Source organism: Ranitomeya variabilis, chromosome 2 (assembly GCF_051348905.1).
Source record: "Ranitomeya variabilis isolate aRanVar5 chromosome 2, aRanVar5.hap1, whole genome shotgun sequence".
Classification (NCBI taxonomy): domain Eukaryota; kingdom Metazoa; phylum Chordata; class Amphibia; order Anura; family Dendrobatidae; genus Ranitomeya; species Ranitomeya variabilis.
Genome location: NC_135233.1, coordinates 854,276,242 through 854,291,188, shown reverse-complemented (window position 1 = coordinate 854,291,188; position 14,947 = coordinate 854,276,242). Strand labels below are relative to the sequence as shown.

Sequence of the window (14,947 nt, the reverse complement as noted above, 5' to 3'; positions counted from 1 at the left end):
TCAACATATTTTACAATTGAATACATATTTAATGACATCTATACTTTACACAAGTGGGCACATTATCTATGTATATTGTAATGCAGGTCGCCGGGTGTAACTGTTCTGCTGCATGGACCGGAATGTACTGTGAAAATAATTTTGATGCTTGTGCAGAAAACAAATGTTATGTTAATAATACTTGTGAAGATGCAAAAGCACCCAATGAAGGATATACTTGTGGTCCATGTCCTGAATATCTGACTGGAGATGGAGAAACCTGTACAGGTGAGTATTTTAGCTCATTGATTCTGTGTAAAGATATTTTAATGGATCCCTTAGTGAGAATGGGGGACTGTTTAAGCTCCCCCTCAAAGACTACTCCTTTGTGAACACTTAATAATGCACTTGTACTTTTGGGTAGTTGTCTCAAAGAGATTTCAGTGTCTACCTATAGGGTAGTTCATGTTTCGCTGAAATTTGTCATATGCTTTAACGAGCTACAAACTTCCACTTTTTTAAGTACGATGACAACTTGCAGTCTGTTTTTAAAGAAGTTTTAAGAATTACCTGACAAAACTGTAACTGGTTGTTTTCGCTGGACATACGTGTACATATACATACTCAACACATAATAAAATTGTTTAGATGAAAATAGGGATGAGCTGCGATACCAGACACAACCTAATAACAAGGGAGGAATTGATTGTTTGAAACACAACCCTTTATAATAATCCCATACAACCTCTTTAAAGGGATTCTTTCATGGATGATAATAACACTATTAACCTGCGGACATAAGGTTAATCTGCAAGTTTATAACACTATGGAGGTTCCAGGCCTTTCAATCATAAAAACATGCAAACAACAGGTTCAGTCATCGCTCGCAGCACTGTGAGGTGAAGCTGTAATCCTGCCCCTGCACTTTGACTGACAGCAGGCTCTGCACTGATGCACTGTTAAGCAGGCTGTCAGTCAAAGTGCTGGGATGTGTTGAGAGCCCCCGCTCACAGTACACTCAGCAGTGACTAAAGACATGCTGGTACGACTGTATGATTGAAAGCTGAGAGGCTCATATGAGAAATATAATTAATTTTCTTCTGTGTGCTGGATTTTCAGTTCAGGCCAGGCAACACTACAAGGCTTTAAACTTACAGCTTAACCCTATATCTGCGTCCTAGTAGTGTTCTCAGACATGACAGATCCCATTTAAAGAGAAACTATCAGCTCTGAGGAAAATGCAAAAAGTAACAGGAGATGAGAATAAGGTTTTCTCTAAATGCATGTCATTAGCAAATCTGTTGATTTCTTTCAGTATTACAGGGACAAAGGTTTTGGTTTCACTTTTCCACTGTGAGCTCAAAATTGGGTGAGGTTGGTAGGTGAGATGATACAGTATCTGAATGATAAATGGAGCCTTGTGCTTCCATTGTAGGGTTTAGGGTGCAATCATCAATTCGCCTGCTTTGTTATGTCACAAGTCTATTGAATACAATGGGAGAATCTGAGTCTCTTACTATATACTGTGCAGAAACATCAGCAGCCAAACCACCTAGAGAAGGCTGTAAGATTTACCTGCACTGCTGCTCATATTCTCCTCCTCCTCCTGCAGCCGTTCCAAAACATACAGGGATTAATCTGATTTACCCCATATATAACTGTAGTACCATGAGGTGTGTGGAAGTTACCAATCCACCGTGGCAGTGACAAAGAAAAATGTCATGATCACAGGGTGCACTAAATTAACCTCTGATTCCTGGTAGTGTAGTGTAATGCGGTGCACTTCAAATAGTCCAGAAAACAGGGTTGACGCAGGGGCAGTTGTAAGCATTTACTTGCAAGGATACACAAGGCACATGCAACGTATTGGTTACTTTGTGAAGGTTCAGTTTGGTTGCATTAAACACTGTTACTGTAAAGTAAGGTAGTGGTTCTCAGACTAGGCCCTGGTTCAGTTATATAATTGGTGCACTGATTCCTCAGCTCCTCTTATCTTAGCTCCATGCCATCACAACATGTGTGCAGGGCTTCATTCCTCACACACTTCTCTGTCTGCTCCTTCAGGAAAACGTCACATACACTATGACTCCATCCTGTTAGGGGGACAGGTGTACATGTAATGAGCAGATATGGTTTTCATATGCAGTTTGTTTCTGAAAACTTCCTGGCAAACACCATCTCACTTTAACAGTCTATCATATTGTTAACCCAGGATATTAGTGCAAACAGGAGTCTCTGTTACACAACAGCATAAGATATCTGCATCCTGGTGCATAAACTGCATTAACCATTACACACTGCAATAACTGGTCATGTAAAGACATTTGTGTTAAAAGGTAACAGTGACCATTCTGCTGCACTCTGCTTTTGGGTACTATAGAGAGAGAAGAGAAGAGGGGAGAGGGGAGAGGGGAGAGATGCAAGTGCACACTACTTAGTGAGCTTACCAGGTGTGCTATTATTGCCATCTGTAAATGATTGACATATGGTAGAATCATGTTATAATAGGCAAGGAATTTGCAGTTCTTTGTAAAAAATTGAAATATTATGATCTATTTCCAGATATCAATGAATGTTTCCTTAATATATCCGATTGTGAGCAAATTTGTATTAATATTCTGGATGGATACAACTGCAGCTGCGAGGCCGGTTATGAGGTGGATGAGAAGAACAGCTCTATGTGTGTCGGTATGTCCTGTACTCCATTCTGTCATTAAATTAACATCTTTTTATATTATTGTTAATGGTAGTTTGTGCAAGTATATGATTGTACTAATAGCACACAAACAATACACCTCAAAACATTCAGGATACATAACTGTAAATACATGCCAGAACTGATAACATGCAAAGACCATATTCAGGGGAAAAACTCTCTAAGAGCAATATGGTAACCATAAGAAAGAAAAAAGAGCCTACAATTCCCAAGTAGCTACTAATATCAAATAAATAACAAATGCCATGAGAATCTTTTTTAGAAAAATTTATACAAAGCTTTATTAGCACATCAAATACAAAGAACAGGCAAATACGTATACACAATAAAACCCAATAATACTGGACAGGTAGATTAAATGATGATGCATACAAGCAGTGATAGGCTATCCATAACACAGGGGTACTCAACCAATACTATCATATACTAAAGTTAGAAAAATGTACAGGGGCAGGGGCCTGAAGAAGCGGCAGCGAAACACGTGTTGGGGTATCTGTGCAGTCCTTAGTGCTGTCCTATGGGTGAGCATTTACTTTCTCAGCGTCCTTTTTTGCCTCCATACTTGTTTACATGTTACGGTTTGATGTTGTGGTTACTGTATCACATTATATGTACTGAATAAGGGATGGGCTGATTGCTACTATATGGAGCTCACCCACTTGGATACTTTTTTGAGGTTACTCACATGTACATTTTTCTAACTTTAGTATATGATAGTATTGGTTGAGTACCCCTGTGTTATGGATAGCCTATCACTGCTTGTATGCATCATCATTTAATCTACCTGTCCAGTATTATTGGGTTTTATTGTGTATACTTATTAGCCTGGTTTTTGTATTTGATGTGCTAATAAAGCTTTGTATAAATTTTTCTAAAAAAGATTTTCATGGCATTTGTTATTTATTTGATATTAGTAGCTACTTGGGAATTGTAGCCTCTTTTTTCTTTCTTATGGTTACCAGGATACATAACTAACAGAATCCTAGATAATATTATTCTGTTTGCTTTTCTTCAGACATTGATGAGTGTAAGAATGGTGACAACACATGTGCTAACAATACTGACTGTACAAATCTTCCTGGAAATTATAGCTGTGGATGTAAATCTGGATATGATGGAGATCCGTTTGTATTCTGCACAGGTAAACCCTGATGAAAAGTGCAAAAAAAGCTGCTAATTATGTGTCTCAATTACATGAATATCTATCTATCTATCTATCTATCTATCTATCTATCTATCTATCTATCTGTCTGTCTGTCTGTCTGTCTGTCTGTCTGCCTGTCTGTCTGTCCATCTATTTGTCTATCTATCTTTTATTATGCCATATCATCTACTAATTGAATACTTATATCCCCAACAGATGTCGATGAATGCGCCAATGACAATTCCTCCTGTCCCAATCAATCAATCTGTGTTAATACCGATGGATCCTATGACTGTGACTGTCTGCTGGGATACAGGGGAGAAAACTGTTCAGGTAAGGTCTGTACAGTCGAATAAGAGAAGCTGCTATTTCAATGGATTTCCGCACTGGGACTTTATCAGAAGATGTACAGCCTTCTCACCTATCTGTTTTCTGTAATTCGACTTGATGTTCAATTGGAAAATGACAAATTTTCCCACCAAGATAATTGACATTTGATTCTCTAACATATCTGTAGCTTAAACTCTGTTTATTATTAGGGTCCACTGCTACTGAGACTCACCCTTCTTCAGGGTCACTCAACAGAAATTGTTCAGTTTCCCTGAAGTGCCACCAAAAGTGAGAGTGAGCATTACTTACATACAGTAGTTCTCAATGTATAAATGCATAGACACATGGGTTCCTCCAATGTGGGAGACATTGGTTGTAATAATCCTCTCATCAAGTTGGGTCCTAAATGCAGGGACCCTCTTTTAAAATTCAGATTTCCCCACTAGTTTATGAGAAAATTAGTTGTTTAAACCAGACATTAAACTCTTCAGGCTTGTTGGACATAAGACATTGTTTACCTGTTCTTAGTATAAGTCATCAATTTCTGATTGGTGGAAATCTGACACCCCAGCCAATCAGCTGTTATTAGCTCTAAAAGAGATGTAAATATTGAACAGAGTTAAACAGGACAGCCCTTTTCAATGTGTAGCTCATACTGCCAAGAACTGCAGCTCCTATTCTCTTAAATTAGAGCTGATCTGCTGTACCATGCTACACATTGAATGGAGCCGTGCTGTTCAGATCACTTCACTGTTTACATCAGGTCACTACTAGTGATGAGCGAGTGTGCTTGTTACTCAGGTTTTCCAAGCATGCTCGGGTGCTCGAGTATCTTGGGCATGCTCGTATATTAATAATAATAATAATAGTAATAATAATTTTATTTATATAGCGCCAACATATTCCGCAGCGCTTTACAACTTATAGAGGGGACTTGTACAGACAATAGACATTACAGCATAACAGAAATCACAGTTCAAAACAGATACCAGGAGGAATGAGGGCCCTGCTCGCAAGCTTACAAACTATGAGGAAAAGGGGAGACACGAGAGGTGGATGGTAACAATTGCTTTAGTTATTTGGACCAGCCATAGTGTAAGTGCTAAGTATGTAGCAGTACAGACACAGAGGCTATTGACTGCATAAAGTGTATGAGAACATGATGCGAGGAACCGTTTTTTGTTTTTTTGTTTTTTTTATTAGGCCACACAGGGATAGTTAGGTTAATGCATTGAGGCGGTAGGCCAGTCTGAACAAATGCGTTTTTAGGGCACGCTTAAAACTCTGGGGATTGGGGATTAATCATATTAACCTAGGTAGTGCATTCCAAAGAATCGGCGCAGCACGTGTAAAGTCTTGGAGACGGGAATGGGAGGTTCTGATTATTGAGGATGCTAACCTGAGGTCATTAGCGGAGCGGAGGGCACGGGTAGGGTGGTAGACTGAGACCAGAGAGGAGATGTAGGGTGGTGCTGAGCCATGGAGTGCTTTGTGGATGAGGGTAGTAGTTTTGTACTGGATTCTGGAGTGGATGTGTAGCCAGTGTAATGACTGGCACAAGGTAGAGGCATCGGTGTAATGGTTGGTGAGGAATATGATCCTGGCTGCAGCATTCAGGACAGATTGGAGCGGGGAGAGTTTGGTAAGAGGGAGGCTGATTAGTAGAGAGTTACAATAGTCCAGACGAGAATGAATAAGTGAGACAGTAAGAGTTTTTGCAGAGTCGAAAGTAAGAAACGGGCGAATTCTAGAAATATTTTTGAGATGCAGATAAGAAGAGCGAGCTAGTGATCGGATGTGGGGGGTGAATGAAAGCTCGGAATCAAGGATGACCCCAAGGCAGCGGGCATGTTGCTTGGGAGTAATGGTGGAACCGCACACGGAGATGGCAATGTCAAGCAAAGGTAGGTTAGTAGAGGGAGAGAACACGAGGAGTTCAGTTTTTGACAGGTTCAGTTTCAGATAGAGGGAGGACATGATGTTAGAGACAGCGGTAAGACAATCACTGGTGTTTTCTAAGAAGGTCGGAGTGAAAGCAGGAGAAGAGGTGTATAATTGGGTGTCGTCAGCATAGAGATGGTACTGGAAACCAAATCTACTGATTGTTTGTCCAATAGGGGCAGTATACAAAGAGAAGAGGAGGGGGCCTAGGACTGATCCTTGAGGAACCCCAACAGTAAGGGGAACGGGAGAGGAGGAGGAACCAGCAAAACATACAGTGAAGGATCGGTCAGAGAGATAGGAGGAGAACCAAGAGAGAACGGTGTCCTTGATGCCGATGGAGCGGAGCATAGTGAGGAGGAGCTGATGATCCACAGTGTCGAATGCTGCAGAAAGATCCAAGAGAATTAGCATGGAGTAGTGACCATTAGATTTAGCTGTTAGTAGGTCATTAGAGACTTTAGTGAGGGCAGTTTCAGTAGAGTGTAAAGAGCGGAAGCCAGATTGAAGAGGGTCGAGAAGAGAGTTATCTGAGAGATAGCGGGTAAAGGTACCTTCACATTAAGCGACGCTGCAGCGATAGCGACAACGATGCCGATCGCTGCAGCGTCGCTGTTTGGTCGCTCGAGAGCTGTCACACAGACCGCTCTCCAGCGACCAATGATGCCGAGGTCCCCGGGTAACCAGGGTAAACATCGGGTTACTAAGCGCAGGGCCGCGCTTAGTAACCCGATGTTTACCCTGGTTACCAGCGTAAAATGTAAAAAAAACAAACAGTACATACTTACATTCGCGTCCCCCGGCGTTCGCTTCCTGCAGTGACTGAGAGCCGGCCCTAACAGCAGAGCGGTGACGTCACCGCTGTGCTTTCACTTTCACTTTACGGCGCTCAGTCAGTGTGGGAAACGGACGCCGGGGGACGCGAAGGTGAGTATGTAGTTTGTTTTTTTTACATTTTACACTGGTAACCAGGGTAAACATCGGGTTACTAAGCGCGGCCCTGCGCTTAGTAACCCGATGTTTACCCTGGTTACCAGTGTAAAACATCGCTGGCATCGTTGCTTTTGGTGTCAAACACGACGATACACGCCGGTCTCACGACCAAATAAAGTTCTGAACTTTCTTCAACGACCAGCGATATCACAGCAGGATCCTGATCGCTGCTGCGTGTCAAACTAAACGATATCGCTAGCCAGGACGCTGCAACGTCACAGATCACTAGCGATATCGTTTAGTGTGAAGGTAGCTTAAGGCTGGTTTCACACTTGCGTTTTTGTCTGCAGCGTTTTTTGCACAAAAAACGCATGCGTTTTTTTTTCCTATATTTAACATTGAAAACGCATGCGTTTTTTTGCACATGCGTTTGGTCGCGTTTTCAAACGCATGCGTTTTTTGTCTGCATGCGTTCATTTTCAAAAATGCTACCTGCAGTATTTTCTTGCGCGTTTTTTTGCCGTGAAAAAACGCATGCGTTTTTTCACGGCAAAAAAATGCATTGCTGTCTATGTAAACGCATGCGTTTTTAAGCACATGCGTTTGTTTGCGCTAAAAACGCATGCGTTTTTATAGAAAAAAACCAGAAAACACACTAAAAAGCCACCCACCACCATCAAGGTGATAAAGGGATCCAAACCCTAACCCTAACTCTACCCCTAACCTCACCCCTAACCGTTTAATGAACATTTTCTGACAGTCATATTGCCACGTATTTAAGTGCCACGTATCACGTATTTCAGTGCCACGTATGCCACGTGCCACGTATTTAAGTGCCACGTATCACGTATTTCAGTGCCACGTATGCCACGTGCCACGTATATAAGTGCCACGTGCCACGTATATAAGTGCCACGTGCCACGTATGTAAGTGCCACGTGCCACGTATGTAAGTGCCACGTGCCACGTATATAAGTGCCATGTGCCACGTATATAAGTGCCACGTGCCACGTATATAAGTGCCACGTGCCACGTGCCACGTATGTAAGTGCCACATGCCACGTATGTAAGTGCCACGTGCCACGTATATAAGTGCCACGTGCCACGTATATAAGTGCCACGTGTGTAAGTGCCACGTATTTCAGTCACATTTAGGGTTAGGGGTAGGGTTAGGGTTTTCTTGTTTTTTCTGGTGTTTTCTTGTGTTTTCTTGTGTTTTTTTATAAAAACGCATGCGTCTAAAAAACGCATGCGTTTTACCGCGTTTACATGCGTTTTTTCACACATGCGTTTTTTTTAAAAACGCATGCAGATAAAAACGCAAGTGTGAAAGCAGCCTTAGACGGGAGTGGACCAGGCGTTCCAGGAGTTTAGAGATAAAGGGAAGATTAGAGACAGGTCTATAATTAGCAGCAAGTAATGGCTGTATGATGGCATGCTTAAATGAGGAGGGAAAAATACCGGAAGTGAGGGAAAGGTTGAATATTTTTGTTATGTGAGAGGTGACAGCCGGGGAAAGGGACTGGAGGAGATGTGACGGAATGGGGTCACTGGTGCAAGTGGTCGGGCGAGAAGATGCAAGGAGACTGCTTACTTCTTCTGTAGCTGGTTCAAAGTCAGAGAGTGAACTAGATGCAGTGGGGGAGGGAGGACAGTGCCTGGTATGAAGAGATTGGGAGATGATTTCCTGTCGAATGTGGTCGATTTTTTCTTTGAAGTAATTGGCCAGATAGTCAGCGCGGAGATCTGTGGTTGGGGCCTGCTCTCTTGGGTTGAGTAGGGACTGGAAAGTGTCGAAGAGACATTTAGGGTTATTGGACAGTGAGGTGATGAGGGTGTTGAAATAGGTTTGTTTGGAGAGGTGAAGGGCAGAGTTGTATGTTTTTAGCATGAACTTATAATGGATGAAATCTTCGGGTAGATTAGATTTTCTCCACAGACGTTCGGCGCACCTGGAGCACCGCTGCAGGAAACGTGTTTGCAGCGTGTGCCACGGTTGTCGCCGTCTGTGTCGAGTTGCTCTATGTATAGGAGGAGCAGCTTCATCCAGGGCACTTTGCAGGGTTTCATTGTAATGCTTCAGAGCAGAATCAGGACATGAGATAGAGGAGATTGGGGCCAATGAGGACTGCAAGTTCTTCATAAGTTTCTGGGTGTTAATGGCCTGTATGTTTCTATAAGTGTGGAAAGTGGGGGTGACCTGAGCGGGATGGCAGTTCTTGATAGAGAATGAAAGAAGGCTGTGGTCAGAGAGCGGGAGAGGGGAGTTTGTGAAGTCATCCACTGAGCAAAGCCGGGAGAAGACCAAGTCAAGGGAGTTTCCATCTTCATGGGTTGGAGAGTTAGTATGCTGCGAGAGGCCGAAAGAGGAGGTTAGAGATAAAAGGTGAGAAGCACATGGGGAGAGGGGAGAAGCAATGGGGATGTTGAAATCACCCATGATAAGGGTGTGGGTGTCACAGGAGAGAAAGTGTGGAAGCCAGGTGGCAAAATGATCCAGGAACTGATGAGAGGGGCCAGGAGGACGATACACCACCGCCACTCGCATGGAGAAGGGGCGTAGAGTCTGACAGCATGGACCTCAAAGGAAGGGAATACAAGTGAGGGTACTTGGGGGATAACTTGGAAGGTACATTTGGGTGAAAGGAGCAGACTAACGCCTCCACCTGCTCTGTTGTCTGATCTTGGGGTATGAGAAAAGTGTAGTCCACCATATGAGAGAGCAGCAGCAGCGGTGGTGTCTGACTGCTGGATCCAGATTTCAGTAAGTGCCAGGAGATTAAGAGAATTAGAAAGGAAGAAGTAATGAATGAAGGAGAGTTTATTACACACAGAGCGAGAATTCCAAAGAGCACAATTGAAAGAGACAGAAGGCATGCATGGAATATTAATAAGGTTAGAGGGGTTTCTGGGTGTAGCAGTTGGGAGGTTTGACTGGCTATAACATGGGGGGCCGGGGTTTGGAGAAGGAGGATAGAAAGAGTGAGCAGATGGTTAAGTGATTTGTGAGAGCGTCTCTTGTGTTGGATGGTGGGACTAAATGGATCTGCGCTGTTAAGCAATGTTGCATGTTTGGCAGCTGCTAGACAGCCTGAACATATGCAGGGATTTCCTGTTCGTTCAGGAATCCCCACATGTACTCAGGCTGTCTAGCAGCTGCTAATCATGCAGCTGCGGGGACTCAAATATAATATATGAGAATGCCCAAGATACTTGGAGAACAGCCGAGCATGCTTGGAAACTCGAGTAACGAGCACACTCGCTCATCACTAACCACTACTGGAGCCTCTAATTGCAGATCAGTAGAGATGGGTGGACCCCTGGATGTTCGGGTCAGGCGGGTTCGGCCAGTTAGAAAAAAGTTCAAGTTCGGGTACCAGAACAGTACCCAGACCCGAACCCACTTGAATAGGGGGCCCAAACATCCAGTGTTAGTGTCAGCTGTCAGCGTTAGCAAGGCTGATAAGAGTCACGAGGTCCCCATGCTGTTTTTTAAATTATTTAAATAAATAATTTAAGAAAGCTGCTTTTGATCCACAGCAAAATCATTACTGCCAGTCACACAGCCGCGGTTCTCACACTTAAATGACAGTGTGAGCCTGAAGCTGTGATCGGAGGTATAAAGTTTACCTCTGTTCACAAGTGTGGGCTGATGGGACTACTGCTTCCATCAACCTACATCTGCTGCCGCTAATAACAGCGAGAGCAGGCGGCGGCTAATGGGAGAATTCATCAGCCGGCACCTGCGCTCTAACGAAATACTTAAAAAAAAGACCACATGGGTTTTCCTGTATTTTTGATAACCCACCAGACAAAACTCACAGCTGGAGGCTGCAACCCTCAGCTGTCAGCGTTAGCAAGGCTGATAAGAGTCACGAGGTCCCCACGCTGTTTTTTAAATTATTTAAATAAATAATTTAAGAAAACGGCGTAGGGTCACCTTCATTTTTGACAACCAGCCAAACTAAAGCAGACACATGGGGGCTGGTATTCTCAGGCTAGCAAGGGGCCATGAATATTGGCCCCCTCAGCCTAAAAATAGCAGCCTGCAGCCTCCCAGCAAGGGCACATGTATTAGATGCACATATTCTGGTGCTTTGTCCGGCTCTTCCCACTTGCCATGTGATGGTGGCAAGTGGGGTTCATATATGTGGAGTTAATGTTACCTTTATATTGTCCAGTGACATCAAGCTCACGGCTTAGTAGTGGAGAGGCGCCTATAGGATACCCATCCATTACTAATCGTAATATAAATAAACACACACCAATTATAAAGTTCTTTATTTGAAATAAAAACAAAACACCATTTTCCATTTTTATTTAACAATAACAAACACAGTTAGATTCACCTAACGCCCATTCCATTGAAGCTCTCATCTTCTGTAAAAAAAAAGAAAAAAAGAAAAAAAGGAACCATATTCCTCACCTGTCCGTCGTTCTGTCCTATGCTGCAATCCATGTCTGGGTTTCTTTTTATATTTATTAATTTATAGAGCAGGCAGTGGCTGATCAATACTCGGATCAGCCACCGCCTGCTCTTGCTGTTATTAGGGGCAGCAGGCATAGGCTGATGAAAGCAGTGACCAGAGGTTAACTTTTTGCCTCTGATCACAGCTGCGGGCTCATGCTCTCATTTGACAGCGTGGGAACCGTGGCTCTCTGACCGGCGATAATAATTTTATCATCTATCAGAAGCAGTATTTGCCATGCTGTCATGCACGTGACAGTACCACAGACAGCCGATATGTGGGTGGTGGGGGGGGGTGAACCCGAACAGTAACAAGGACTTCCTGGTGAAGTCTGTGTTTGTTGTCCCGAACAGTAGGAGTTCGATACGGACACCAAACTTTACTGTCAGGGTTCGCCTATCTCTACTGAAAAGTGAAGATGCCAGATTTCCATTGTTCTGATACTGATGACCAATATTTAGGTAAGGTAATCACTATTATTGTATATGCGTGGACAACCCCTTTAAGGTTTCTTAACTTCCTTCCATATTTTTGATATTATATTAACTGTGCTTATAATAAAAACAAACTTGGACTTTACATGGTGCAGTTATATTATTGCATCATGTTAGAAGTAGTTACCAGCCTGGGACAACATCTTATAGACTTGATGAAGGTGGCTGCCACCACTAAAACCTGTACAGCTGTTATGGTGCTTTGCTTATCATGTTTTTCCACTCAACATTGCAGATATAGATGAATGCCTGGAAAATGTCACCGCGTGCCCAGACTATTCAAGTTGTACCAACACACCTGGTTCATACAAATGTGAATGTCACCAAGGGTATGGTGGAGAAAACTGCACAGACATTGATGAGTGTACAGCAATGAATGACTGCAGTCTCTGGGCGGACTGTAACAACACTGAAGGCTCCTACATCTGTACATGCAGGGACGGGTACTCTGGTAATGGGACGGAATGTACCGGTGAGTATATATGTTCCTTACCTCACATAATATATACCCAAAAGCACAAGTGTTACAGCTGGGCGCTCTGTACTGAACTTCCTTATTTCCTATATTATTGTATAACATCTAGAATAACCTACTGTATCTATCAGCAAATACATCTTCTTTATATAATTTTGCAGATATTGATGAGTGTTATGAAAATGTCCTTATTTGTGGGGTAAATGCATCCTGTATGAACACGAATGGCAGCTATGAATGCTCTTGTAATCCTGGATTCACTCTTGTAAATGGAACTTGTGAGGGTAAGTACACGGCTGATGTAATATCACATCACATTATAATAAAGTTCTATATCATCAGGGAAACTTAACACACAGCCTAAAGACGGAGAGAAGAAAAAAAGGACAAGTAAGATAATACTGTATAACTTGTGTTTTACATTTTTAACGTGTGTGCCCATAAACAATAATGTTCTAGCCTGTGTACCACATAGCTTTATATAAACAGGTAAGACCAGAATTCCAGGTGAACCTCTACGACTAAAGGTACCGTCACACTAAAGCGACGCTGCAGCGATACAGACAACGATGCCGATCGCTGCAGCGTCGGTTTGGTCGCTGGAGAGCTGTCACACAGACCGCTGTCCAGCGACCAACGATGCCGAGGTCCCCGGGTAACCAGGGTAAACATCGGGTTGCTAAGCGCAGGGCCGCGCTTAGTAACCCGATGTTTACCCTGGTTACCAGTGTAAAATGTAAAAAAACAAACACTACTCAAGGAGAAGTCATTATTATGGGGGACTTCAACTACCCTGAAATAGATTGGGGAACAGAAACCTGCAGTTCCAGTAAAGGTAATCGGATTTTGACAACTATGAGAGACAATTACCTTTCACAACTGGTTCAGGACCCAACAAGAAGGGGGGCACTGCTAGACCTAATATTAACCAACAGGCCAGACCGCATATCAAATATAAGGGTTGGGGGTCACTTGGGGAATAGTGATCACAAAATAATAAGTTTTCATGTCTCCTTTAATAAGATGTGTAGTAGAGGGCTGACAAGGACACTAAACTTCAGGAGGGCAAATTTCCAACGGATGAGAGAGGATCTGGGTGCAATTAACTGGGACGATATCCTGAGACATAAAAGTACACAAAGAAAATGGGAGACATTTATTAGCATCCTGGATAGGACCTGTGCACAGTATATACCGTATGGAAATAAACATACTAGAAATAGGAGGAAACCAATATGGCTAAATAGAGCTGTAAGGGGCGCAATAAGGGACAAAAAGAAAGCTTTTAGAGAATTAAAGGAAGTAGGTAGTGAGGAGGCATTAAATAAATACAAAAAATTAAATAAATTATGTAAAAAGCAAATCAAGGCAGCAAAGATTGAGACAGAGAGACTCATTGCTAGAGAGAGCAAAAATAACCCCAAAATATTCTTTAACTACATAAATAGTAAGAAACTAAAAAATGATAGTGTTGGCCCCCTTAAAAATAGTCTGGGTGAAATGGTGGATGAGGATGAGGAAAAAGCCAATATGCTAAATGACTTTTTTTCATCAGTATTTACAAAAGAAAATCCCATGGCAGCCAATATGACTAGTGATAATAATTCCCAATTTAATGTTACCTGCTTAACCCAGCAGGAAGTACGGCGGCGTCTAAAAATCACAAAAATTGACAAATCTCCGGGCCCGGATGGGATACACCCCCGAGTACTGCAGGAATTAAGTACAGTCATTGATAGACCATTATTTTTAATCTTTAAAGAGTCCATAATAACAGGGTCTGTACCACAGGACTGGTGTATAGCAAATGTGGTGCCAATATTCAAAAAGGGGACAAAAACTGAACTCGGAAATTATAGGCCAGTAAGTTTAACCTCTACTGTGGGTAAAATCCTGGAGGGCATTCTAAGGGATGCTATACTGGAGTATCTGAAGAGGAATAACCTCATGACCCAGTATCAGCACGGGTTTACTAGGGACCGATCATGTCAGACTAATTTGATCAGCTTCTATGAAGAGGTGAGTTCCGGTCTGGACCAAGGGAACCCAGTAGATGTAGTGTATATGGACTTTTCAAAATCTTTTGATACGGTGCCACACAAAAGGTTGATACATAAAATGAGAATAATGGGGATAGGGGAAAATATGTGCAAGTGGGTTGAGAGTTGGCTCAGGGATAGGAAACAAAGGGTGGTTATTAATGGAGCACACTCGGACTGGGTCACGGTTAGTAGTGGGGTACCACAGGGGTCAGTATTGGGCCCTCTTCTTTTTAACATATTTATTAATGACCTTGTAGGGGGCATTCAGAGTAGAATTTCAATATTTGCAGATGACACTAAACTCTGCAGGGTAATCAATACAGGGGAGGACAATTTTATATTACAGGCTGATTTATGTAAACTAGAAGCTTGGGCTGATAAATGGCAAATGAGCTTTAATGGGGATAAATGTAAGGTGGTCATGC

At 42.6% G+C, this 14,947-nt stretch overlaps 1 protein-coding gene across 1 annotated transcript in view; it reads left to right on the top strand.

Annotated features, from left to right (window-relative positions):
* Positions 1-14,947, top strand: part of LOC143803981 (uncharacterized) — a 521,136-nt gene that overhangs the window by 28,131 nt on the left and 478,058 nt on the right. The window contains exons 24-29 of the mRNA XM_077281733.1: positions 87-267; positions 2,542-2,667; positions 3,711-3,836; positions 4,056-4,172; positions 12,241-12,477; positions 12,642-12,764. Of these exons, the coding sequence (XP_077137848.1) occupies positions 87-267; positions 2,542-2,667; positions 3,711-3,836; positions 4,056-4,172; positions 12,241-12,477; positions 12,642-12,764 (910 nt within the window). The remainder of the gene's footprint in view (positions 1-86; positions 268-2,541; positions 2,668-3,710; positions 3,837-4,055; positions 4,173-12,240; positions 12,478-12,641; positions 12,765-14,947) is intronic.